The sequence below is a fragment of the Hypanus sabinus genome, chromosome 4 (assembly GCF_030144855.1).
Source record: "Hypanus sabinus isolate sHypSab1 chromosome 4, sHypSab1.hap1, whole genome shotgun sequence".
NCBI lineage: Eukaryota > Metazoa > Chordata > Chondrichthyes > Myliobatiformes > Dasyatidae > Hypanus > Hypanus sabinus.
Genome location: NC_082709.1, coordinates 161,664,462 through 161,676,874, shown reverse-complemented (window position 1 = coordinate 161,676,874; position 12,413 = coordinate 161,664,462). Strand labels below are relative to the sequence as shown.

The 12,413-nt window shown below is 37.0% G+C and overlaps 1 protein-coding gene across 1 annotated transcript in view; it reads right to left on the bottom strand.

Annotated features, from left to right (window-relative positions):
* Positions 1-4,016: 4,016 nt before the first annotated feature.
* The window catches only part of traf3ip2l (TRAF3 interacting protein 2-like), a 51,415-nt gene continuing 43,018 nt past the window's right edge, over positions 4,017-12,413 (bottom strand). Inside the window, exons 4-9 of the mRNA XM_059968647.1 lie at positions 12,253-12,320; positions 11,847-11,944; positions 10,231-10,299; positions 9,967-10,083; positions 9,104-9,178; positions 4,017-4,531 (exon numbers count right to left, since the gene is read on the bottom strand). Coding sequence (XP_059824630.1) covers positions 4,385-4,531; positions 9,104-9,178; positions 9,967-10,083; positions 10,231-10,299; positions 11,847-11,944; positions 12,253-12,320 — 574 coding nt within the window. The 3' untranslated portion in view covers positions 4,017-4,384. The remainder of the gene's footprint in view (positions 4,532-9,103; positions 9,179-9,966; positions 10,084-10,230; positions 10,300-11,846; positions 11,945-12,252; positions 12,321-12,413) is intronic.

Below are 12,413 nucleotides of genomic sequence, written 5' to 3'. Positions count from 1 at the left end.
AGTGGTATTGAAAATAGGCAATGAATGCTAACACTTTCATGCTGGAGACCCTCAACAGGTTAGGGGCCTGACCTGCTGATTTCCAGCGTCTACAGGATCTCTTGTGTTTATGAATACCAACAGTCCACTCACATAGAGAGTATTTATCACATCGTGTTATATCGCATTTCACTCAACATTTTTAAAAAGCATTCAAAACAAAATAAAATGTTTAAGATTCAAAGGTGAACAAATCCAGCAATCAGATGCCACTGTTGATTAGGAATGGAGAGTTTCAAGATGGATGAAGTAACTTGAGAAAGGTTATTGTGCGGAGTAAAACATTAATACTTCTCCAAGGATCATCGCCTTGTTGTGGCAGAGAGATTTGTGAGCTCCTGAGAGCAATGCCACCTAGAGTTTAGCCATCCGGCACTCAGCACCTGGTGGGGTCCCCCATAGAGACAAGGACAAGCGGGAGGTTCCAGACAAAGAGCAATCGGACCGAGGCCTCAACAGCGGCACAGTTGGAAAATGATTTTTCATCACAGCAGCAGCGAGGGTCCACAGTGGTTTGGCTTTCCTTGCCACTGGGCACGGACGCCAATCAGTCTAGGACTGTGTGGTGGCTCTCCATGCATCAGTCTCCCAAGGTTAAACAAATTCACACACAGGCACTTTTCATTAAGGGGATAATCCCTTGGGAGAACATCATACTCAGCAAGTGTTTGCACTACACTACATTAATGCAAATCTGGCAAAAAACTCAAAACTGGGCATCCATGAGCCACTCTGAATCAAAGCAGTTTATATTTGCTGATGGAATATTTCTCAGTCTATCATTTACTCTATGGACTTAAGGATTGCGAATGAATAGCCTCCAAGGGCATGCAGAGCAATATCCAGAGTACCAAAGTAGAAATCTCTTAAAACTACAATACTGGACTAGGTAAAAGCAAAACAGCAAATGAAGCATTCTCAGAACTAAGCAATGCCACAACCATCATGTCAGGTCTACAAAGATACCACATCCTGTTTTGAATGAGGGTCGATTAGACAACACATAAGGTGAAGAGATGGGAGAACATAAATGAACCAAAGTAAAACAGAGTAACGATGAAGGTGAGGTGCCTTAATATGAGGGACTGGAATCATATCTTGCACGAAAGAAGGTGTTACAGTTGCTGAAGGCCAAGTCCCAGTGTCATTGCTGAAGAAGCTCCTTGGCCCCGTCTTCCAGTTGCTGAAAATAACAACCTACGATTGCAGTATGCAAAATACATGACCATGATGCCGTTGCATTTTGGGCACGCCAAACGATATTTGTGCTATACAATGGCAGGAAATCTATTGCCCATGTTTAATATATGAACACTACCAAATGCCTTGCGGGTCCACCAACAATTAGATTATCATCCAGATTACCTAGATGTAGATAGATCTACTGGAGTGGTGGGAGCATGAGTGGTGTTTAAACATCGAGTGCTCGATTCTCATTTTTACTTACTTAGAGGTACCGCACAGTAACAGGCCTTCCAGTCCGATGAGCTCACCCTGCCCAATTACACCTAAGAGTCTGATTAACCTACGAACCCATACGCCTTTGGAATGTGGAAGGAAACCTGAGAGCCTGGAGGAGACACATGGGAGTCATGGGAAGAATGCATAAACAGCAATGGGATTCAATCTGGGTTGCTGGCAGTCTTAACTGCGTTACGCTAACTATTACACTATTGAGCTGCTCTTAAACTTTCTCACTACTTAAATGAATATCAGGATTGTGGTGCAATATTTTTCACCTTTGCTGAGCGGCGCAGCTTCAGCCACATTCAGTGTGATACTATCTGGGAGTGATCAATCGACTGACACCATTCACTTGTTTACCATCCATATTGTTATATGGTTAACCACAGTCATCAAAATCGCATCAAAGACCCTCAACTCTTATGAAGCATTTTTCATAAAGAAAGCAACGAGAAAAAAAGTCAAACTATTTTGCTTGGCAAGAATATAGATTTATTAAACCCAGAATAAACCCAGTAGAACAATAAACCTTGTGGATAACATGACAGTATCATCAGATTTTGAAGCACAAACAAAAGTTGTCTATTGTCTAATTCTTGACATTCAATTCCATTACATAAGTAAAATTGCATTATTTAGAGTAACATTCCCCATGGCTATTTTATGTAAGGCACTCTCTTTGGTCAAAATCCATCATACTTTGCAGTAAAGATAGTTCACAACAATACAGCTACAAAATGTTGCCAATTAGATTCACTAAGGAATAAGAATGATTTTATAAGTATGACATTTCTGCTTTCACTTTTGCTTCCACTTCCCTGTGAATTATATCAATCTTGCTATATGTAAATAATACAATCTTAGGCTGGGTTACCAGCTACTTCCTAAATTCAGCTTCATGGCTCTCTTTCCAATTTTATACTTAAGTGAGAACACACCATAATAATAAATGACACCATCATAATTACATTATATATTTACCAACCATCATCTGGTCGGAAGAAACACAAAACAATCGCAAAACCACTTACACCAACTAAACAAATATTATGTTGTTTTGTTTTATGTTTAATGCACCAGAATTCAAAGACCATTCATTCAGTAAGATTTTATATGGCTATACTCTTAACAATTTGTTCCTGTACTTCAGAGATTTGCAAAGGTGGCCATGCACAACAAATCCACTATGTTCCTCTCTGCAATAATCAAGTAATCCTGTTAAAGTCATGCACATTTGAGCACAATGTGTCTATTTCCCTCTCTCCAAATATGATCAAATTTAAATACCTTCATACACAGTTTCTGTATTTATTATCTATTGCTGCAGATGGTCACTATGCCTTCCTCAACTCCATGAACACAAGTTATGCTGGGACATGATGAACAATAAACAATATCCTCCTGGTTTCTGAAACTTCACACGCAAATTTAGTTTCTGAGTCCTAAGTCTTCACATAAAACTTAAAGCTGTTCTTGTTCAATAAGAAAACATAACACTCTCAAGGAGATATCACTAACCAAGTCAAGAGAACAGAATACAAAACATTTATGCTCCACAAGACTGGAGTTACTGTGTTGGCATTACCACTGCAAAATAAATTATCGTGCCCGCATTCACCATTTTAACCCGAATCATTCTTAACTATGGAAGTGATGCTGATCATTATTGTTCATTACTATGCAAAGTATGTCACATGTCTACTTGGACAAGGTGGCAGCCTTGATGCAATTTACAAAGTTCTTCGTCTTCACTACGCCCACCCAACATCTTCACCAGAAGCATTTCACCATCACTACCTCGGGAACGTTTTGAGATGGACAATAAATGTTAGCCTTGACAAAGTCATAGAACACAACAGCAAAGAAACAGGCCTTTTGGCCAACAACCAAATTTAAAATAAAATGTGGACTTATTCACTAGATATGAGACTTGTATGTGGATTTAAGCCTCATGTCATATTATTGTAGATAAGTGACAATGCTGTACAAAAATGGTTTTATGAACAAAATACAAAAAAAATTTAAAGCATGGGAATAATCTGGGCACATTTGGAAATTATTTAGTAGTTATGTTTAAAAATAACCCTCTTAAATCATTTTCCAGGTAAAAGATTTGTTATGTTTTATTAAAGCCCCAATTTTAGAAGGTTCTGCAGCTTTCTCTAAAAACAAAAAAAATCACCTATGCAAATGAAACAAGTGATTTTAGTAGAATCGCGGATTTCACTGTGCTGTTCTGCTCCAATGTTTCACAAAAGGCAATAATCACACTATAATTGAGCTGACATTGGGAATATTAGAAAGCTCAAAATCATTTTACTGCCCATCATTGCAAGCAATTGTTTATATATGGGAACAAGCATCTGCCATTTTCCATTCTCAGATGTCAACACCAAATATACTCTTTCTGTCAGATTAAAACACACTGCTCTTTTGTGCAAACTCAGTTAAGTTAAACAACTGCTCCAGTCTTGTTTACACAGTATTACCTCAGTCATTTATTGATCAGAGTAATCTTTAATCCAACACTCCTATCACTGAACGTAATAGCAAATGTGGCTGCAAAAAGAAGCCTCAAAGTGGAAAGTAACCTTCCAAATACAAAGTCAGATTAACGTTTGAACATTTCTTCTGGTTTTCCCATCCACCTCATCTCAGAGGTGAATTACGTTCATATCAAATGTATATCCATGTCAAAGGGTAGCAAATCTTAAAAGATTCCAAAATATTCTGAAGTGAGTAACTCGGGAAATCAGGGTTACCAGACCTCTAGCGAATTGTCTGATCTTTGCCATGGTACTTACAAATCACCAAGAAAATGTATGGACTTAACTAGCTCATGCATTTCTTCTGACATTTATAGCAACAAATTCCAAATGCATTAAATAGATTTCTGTATAATGGTGGGAAGTTCACCAACTGGAGGTGGGTTGTACTTTTCCAAACGCATTAACCTTCGTAGGATATCTTGACGCTGCATCGGCCAGTTGTAGACATGCGTATTTTGAAGCCATGAAGGAACATGTTGCTGAACAAATAACATGAACAATGATTAAGATCAGTTGATACCAAAGACAATGTTTGCAATCCGTTAATCAAATTACTAATTGATCGCTATGGTTTAATCAGATCTTAATTAAGCACACTTCATTCTCTGTTATCTGTCACCTTAAGTTCCCATATACCTCGATTTACCCACAAGAAAGCTCACCAACATCTCTACTTTCTGAGTAAGTGGAATCTATGTACATCAGTACTCATGACCTTCTAAAGATGTGCAGTTGAGAGCATCACTGTGGTACAGAATCTGCACTGTTGCAGACAAGAAGTCCTACAATGGGTACATAAAACTGCCCAACGCATAACCAGCTTCAGCTTTTCCACCACCAAGGACATATACACAGAAAGGTGGCAGAAAATGGCCAGCAATATCTTGAAAGATTCACCCACCCTGCTCATGGACTGTTGTCCTACTCTCAGCAGGGAAGAGGCTATGCCAGGACCACCAGACTCAAAAACAGTTACTTCCTCCAAGCCGTCAGCTTATCAACACCTCCACCCATTCACACACCACCATTTTATTTCTCCTGTCAGTCATCATATGTATAGATACTCCTGTGCCTAGTGCCACTTTATGTACATATATTCAGTCTATGTATGTAAGGTCATCTTAAGTATTTATATGTATAAACTGTGTTCTTTATGCTTATTGTGGATTTTTTATGCTCTATCAGATCTGGAGTTATAATATTTTTGTTTTCCTTTACACTTACATACAGACAAATGACAATGAACAATCATTAATTTTGAGTTTAATATGGTTTGTATAATTTTCAAATGGAAATGCACAATCACCATGTCTACATTTTAATTTGAAACAATTTTCAGAATTAACAACACAAATTAACTTCTGTCACCATAGTCACCTTACTCAGTCCCAAAACCTTCAGTGTGCCCATTAAAATTCTAGTCATCTTCATACATTTCCTAAGCTAAGCACATCTGTTTATTAATGCTTCAAGTTAATTGCACTGTCTTTAAGTCAAGTTCATCCACAGTATAAACCTGAATGTTGATCTCCTATTTTTTTCTTTCCTCCTGTCACAAAAAATATTTATCACCTAAATTTTTCATACATACGGACTGAATTTCATGCTCATTCAAGTTCAGTGGATTCCAGTTAATTGGGACAGTCCCTTATTTGAGACAACTCTTAAAGAACAAAAACTGATCAAGAAAGTAGCCAGGATTCCTTTTATTTATTTAGGACACCACATCGCTTAATTGGGACAGGAGACTATTGCCAAACAGTTCCTAAATAGTGTCAGTCACGTACTTTTGCTGTGCCCATTAGACATTATACCATGCTTAGAGGAAACAGTTTTTAAAATAGTGTCAGTTCCATGCATTTGTGTAGAAAAAGCAGTGATTTTTTTTTTGTCACTGACAGTTGGCAAGGAATAAGCAGCAAGACCATTCAGAACTGTTTTGCTCATTGCCGTTTCAAACATTCAGTCTTGGAGATGCCAGAAACAACCAGGAGTGAAAATGAAATATTTCGCTACTTCAACAAGTTAGCAACTACGTGGCATTTGAAGGCATTGAACATCATTTTGAATGCTGCAATGGAAATAAAGATTTACAGGATGCAATTATCAAAACACAGTATGAAGGCAGTCCATTATCTGCACTAGGTGCATGTGCTGATTTTATTTATTTACAATCAATCAAAAGAACACAGCAGAGCACCCTGGATGAATTTCTCTGTCAATTACTATTAGGAACAAATATAATTTTATAGCACTGTAGAAGTACTGGTAGTGCTCTTATTTGTTCTATATTTCATCTAAACACATAATGAGTTACTGAGTTAATTGGGAGTTTTTTTAAAAAAAATACCTTTTTAACTATATCCATGAAATTTCAGCTAATTGAGACAGCTGCTTAATTGGCCAAAATGTGTCCCAATTAACCGGAATCCATTGCATTTGACTTCCAATACACGGGCAGAGCAACTTGTTCCCTTTTGTTCCTGTACACCATCAGCCTCTGCTAAAGATTAAGCTTGACTCATTAATTATATCCTCCTCCACATTCATGGTCCTCCCTTTAAAACCCTCCACCTATATTCCCTCAAACTTGCAGCATTAGTCTATATCTAATCCCAGAGAAGATCACTAGCCAGTTCTTTGCATCTCCAATGTGGGAGGAAAACAGAACAAATCCAAGAGTCAAAGTAGATATGCTCATTAACAACTAAACCAGTTGTGAAAATATAAAATGATCTTTAGTGGCTGATAAAATACAAAAGCACCTGCAACTGTATATAACCCAATATTTTAAATATATACTCAAAATTACTGCCATGTGAATTCTCTATTGCCTTTCAGTTCCTTACTCTTTACTCTGCTACCTCTAGTTTTCTCAGAAGAATCACTATTTAACACATGTTGCAGCTAGTCCAGCCAAAAACTAAATCAAAAGTTTGATCTGGAACAGCAAAATGGTGGAAAATGTGCCAATTGTGGCATCAGACCATGCCGATTAAATAAAAACATAACGGGCTTCTGACGACATGCAATCTTTAAAGCTGGAGCAAATAGAGAAATGTGGTGTTCAAGATTGAGACTGTTTTTAAATTAAGGTGTTTAGAAACCAAGCCAAATTCAGACTAGTGGCAGATACTTGAATCATGCTTCAGGTAGAATATCTTGATTGCCAAAAGACAACGAGTTCCTTAAGGATAACATCCTTAATGCAAACATTTTCAGCTGCCTTAATAGCTTTCCCAATAAACATGCCAGCATTTATGTACAAATGCTGCAAGTTCATGCAAGAATAGATTCTGGGTTAAATTTGAAAGTACAGTTACTGCGGTTTGAGGTGGGACAAATTGCTTCACTAACAACATCTCACCATCTGGTTCACCATTTCAAAATGGACTAAATGACAAGTACCTGCCAAGTTTCCAAGTAAAATCAGATCAAATTCGCCACAGCATTAAGCTCAGTCCGAGTACATTTCTTATCCACAAGGTAATACCAAAGCACAGCAAGACAGATTACATCATCACTCCTCCAGCATCATCCATTTCTACCCTTGTCTGAAGACCCCATCCTTGCCTAACTTTGCCTATTCCAACCATTTACTGTGTGATTTGCTGAACTCTGCATCCTAATTAACCAGTGCTTAGATACTAACTTTCTCATCCTTGTTTCCAAATTCTTTATATCTTCCAAATACTTCCAGCCTCAAAACTCTGTGCTTCTTAACAAAACCACAAAATTCGACATGCTTTCAGCTGCTAAGCACCCAAGTTCTAGATGTTCCCCCTCTGCACTCTTTTTCCTTGTTCATCATGTGTAATGTCCTGGAAAATACCTTGTGTGCTTCAGAGTATGTCTGTTTATATAATAATGTTCTGGTAATGACTCAGGTACCTTGCTTTTTAAAATGCTGTTCAGATAAATCACAAACCTGTAACCTTCAATCTTTCAAATTTTGCTTGATGGGCTCTTAACACTTCATTTTGCTCTATCTCAGTTTGAACTATTATGCTTTGGCCTGATTTCACCCATCATATATTATATACACTCAGTGACCACTTTATTAGGTACAGGAGTGCAACCCAGTGTGGACTTCTGCTGCAGCAACCCATGCACGTCAAGTTTCGATGTGTTGTGCATTCAGTGATGCTCTTCTGCACACCACTGTTGTAACAAGTGGTTATTTGTGTTACTGTCCCTTTCCTGTCAGCTTTAAAGTAATTTTTTTTAAATCAAAGTGCAGGTGTGTCACCATATACCACTCAGATTCATTTTCATGCTGATGTGCACAGTAAATAAGACATTCAAATAACCAATGTGCAAAAAACAAATTGTGCAAATAGAAAAAGAATAAATAAGCAATAAATACATAGAACGTATTGTGGAGTCCTTGAATGGTTATAGGATCAGTTCAATCTGGTCTCGTCCAGCTTGAACCAGTCTGGCCACTTTCCTCTGACTTCTCTCATTAACAAAACATCCTTGTTCACAGAACTGCCAAAATATATATATATATATTTTTTTTTTTTTTTGCTTTTTGCTCCATTCTCTGTAAACTCCAGAGACTGTTGTGTATGAAAATTCCAGGAAATCAGCAGTTTCAGAGATACTCAAACCCTCCCCCCCCCCCCCCCAATCCGGCAGCAGCAATCATTCCACAGTCAAAATCATTTAGATCGCATTTCTTCCCTACTCTGATGTTTTGTTTGAACAGCTGAACCTCTTGACCATGTCTGCAAGCTCTTATACATTCCATTGCTGCACATGATTGGCAGATTCGATATTTGTCTTAATAAGGTGTACGGTATCTAATAGAATGGCTATTGAGTGTATATGAAACTATGCAATAATATTTTTTAAAAGTTAACATTTTAAACCATCAGTTGTGAACTTAGTAAATCTTTTATTTATTTTAGGCATTTTGAACTTCGGAGGCTTCCTCTTCCCTTTGACTGTACCACACCAAAGTAGCCTTTCCTCTTGCAACCTGTAAAGTTCCAAAGATCTCCCTGTTGTTGAACTGCTGACCCAAATTCCCTTTGATGTTTACTTACCATGCACGCGCCCGGAAAAATAATGGGAACAAATCTGAAATTTCTGCTTCCATTCTGAATGAATTCATTTTGCAGCTGCAACAAAACAATGATCAGATTAAAATATATTTGAGAACATTTCAGAAATGACAATTAGCATTAAAGTCAATGCAAATATTTTAAAAAAGTGTTCCCAGGATATCTTGCTCAAAATGCCGTCTTTTAAATGTGTAACTTAACAGTTATGTAATTATTAACCTCCAAAGTGGTAACTCCTTCCACATCAATTAAAAAATTACAAACATGGTTATACTTTGCTCTCTTCCCAGGATATGTAAAAAAAAGGATTCTGTCCTGATGAGGTGACTTGACCTGACCTGTCAGCTCTTTACGTCTCCCCATAGGTGCTGCCTGACCTGTTGGAGCTCCTTTCAGCATTTTGTGTATATTACTCTGGATTTCCAGCAGCTGTAGAATCTCCGGTGTTTACAATTGGTGGAGTAATGGTTAATTTTACAGGGCTAACAATTCCAGAAGCCCAAATTCAAACAGCTGGAGAATTTCAATTTAGATTAACAATGTGGAATTCAAAACAGAAACTATTCAACAGTACAACCGTGACAAAACCATCCGATTCGCCAATGTGTTCCAGTGGAAAAAATCTCTGATCTTAAACAAAATGGACTACAGCCACTCCTGACTCACTAATATAGTGGCTTTTAGGGCATGTTTGAACAACAAAATGTTGCTAAGGAACATAAATATGGGAGGAGAGATGTTTGCCAGGAAAATGCAGCAACATAGCTGAGGAAACTGATTGGGGGAGGGGGAAATTAACAAACTGAAAAGTCTCAGTAATATGATTGTTGTGATTATCAGCTTACCTGTTTATAAATAAAGACAGAATTCAAAGCATGTTCATCATTTTTGATGTCAAAGTTGTGAGATGTAACCGCTTCATAGTATTTAGGGCTAATGATGATAATGATCAGGTAGTCTTTCTAAAAATGCACGTAAAGAAGACACCATGATCAAAACTGATGAAGTACATTAAGAAATAGCTGTATGCTATTTATTCTCTGGACAAATATTTGAATAAAATTTAAGGGAAATGTAAACCATTGCAAAATTGCATGAGGAATACTCACATCATTTATGTATCTTTCCATCCAGTCAATTTTGTTTATACTTCTGAATTGCTGTTCAAATATATCAATCTAAAAAGAAACAGCTGAGAATAAATTATTAAGAACTGGTAATTTTATGCATATTTTAATTGCATACAATACATTGGCTAAAACTTACATACGACATCCTATTTTTGGTTAGACTTTGATATCATTCCCTCAACTCTTATTACTTCAAAATTTGTAAGTATTATGCAAATTACAGGAAACTACAGATAAGCAGTAATGCATTTCAATTGCAAACACTATTTTCCATTCAAGAAAAAGTAAGATGAGGATTGAAACGCAATGAAAGAGTTTTTTTTTAAAAACGGGTCAAAAACAGGGTCAGACATAGCACAATGTGTTGCAACACAAAACTACAAGTTGAACCAGAATAGTATATTTATCTTGGACTGAACATGATTTTGTCCTTCATTTAAGATTAACATATTGACTCCCAATTCAAGGAAGATATGTTACATGAATCAGAAGTCAAGAAGCTCAGACAAAATGAATTTTAATACAATTCAAATCAGTTTTATGTTCCTTTAAAGGTATTCTGAAATTGCTGCCAGGCAGACAATTTAATAACAGAAACTCAGCAATGTAATTTTGGTATTAATGACTCAAAACTCTATACTGGAAACCACGTCACTTTTAAACGTTTATGGGACTTTCAAGAATGATTTTCTGACAAAAGCCAGATACTTTTCTGCTGAATGAACAAGGCAATTAAATTGCACAGCAAAAGTATTCCAAAAAATCAATTTGCTATATGTTCTAATTTAAGAACTACACTTAGCCTCTGTAACTAATAAAGTGGCCAGTGAGAGTATGTTTGTGGTCTTCTGCTGCTGTAGCCCAAGGTTCAACACATTTTACATTCAGAGATGCTCTTCTGCACTTCACTGTTGTAACGTGTGGTTACTTGAGTTGCCGTCTTGTCAGCAAGAAAGTCTGGCCTTTGTCCTCTAAACTCTCTCATTAACAAGGCGTTTTTACCCACAGAACTGGCACTAACTGGATGCTTTTTGTTTTCGTACCATTCTCTGTAAACTCCAGAAACTGTTGTGCATGAAAATCTCAGGAAGTCAGCATTTTCAGAGATATTCAAACCACCCCCATCTGGCACCAACGATCTTTCCACTATCAAAGGAATTTAGATCATATTTCTTCCCCATTCTAATGTTAGCTCTGAACAACAACTGAATCTCTTGATCAGGTGCATGCTTTTATGCATTGAGTTGCTGCAACAATATTGGCTGATTCAGTATTTGCATTAACAAGCAGGTGTAACAGTGGCCACTGAGTGTATACTTACAATTATAATTTTGCTTTAAGACATTTAATCATCAACTCTGAACACTGAAAAGGCAAGAGATGTACTAATACACCTAACCTCGAAACTTTTGGTAAGACACGGTTTCTGATTAAATAATCCAAATATTTATATGATTCTTCCTGATCCGCAGTAGATTAATTCTGTCTATTTCCTTCAGGGTTTTTTTAAAGCTCTTTTCCCCTCAAAACGCCCAAGATCATGGATGCAAGTGGCAATTGTATACACAAAAAGAGGAGATAATGGCAAAGCCAACCTGAGTTTCAAATCCATTCTTGATCAGTAAAGCAACGAAACTGATGACTTCTCCAACATGCTTGTCATTATCTGTTGCATATGTCACAAAGACTTTTCCTGGTAAAAATTAAAACATTATCATCTCAATACAAATCATCTTTGAAAATTCTGATGCATCTTTTCTATGTTTTCACTGTGGAAATTCAATACCAATTGCAATTGAGAACTCCCTGCGGAGGATGAAATAACATTCGTCCCATTTAAATAACACTTCTTAGACAGGAAATGCAATAGTGATGTTAGCTCTTTGTGCACACAATATTGTCTGATACAAATACGATTTCTCAGTTAGAAATACAAAATTAACAAAGCAGATACATGATTCTTTCAGGAAAAAAAATCCTCGCCTCAATCTGGAAACTTACTCTGTTCAGGAGGAAGTGGCACACTGACTGGCATATTTGTATTTACTGGATCTGTGGGAGCAGGTGGCCTGAGAACACAAGACAGAACATGAGAAGGTAGTAAATATTCTGTTGCAAGGTTCCTCACTTTACACATAAATACATATTTTTGATTTTGATTC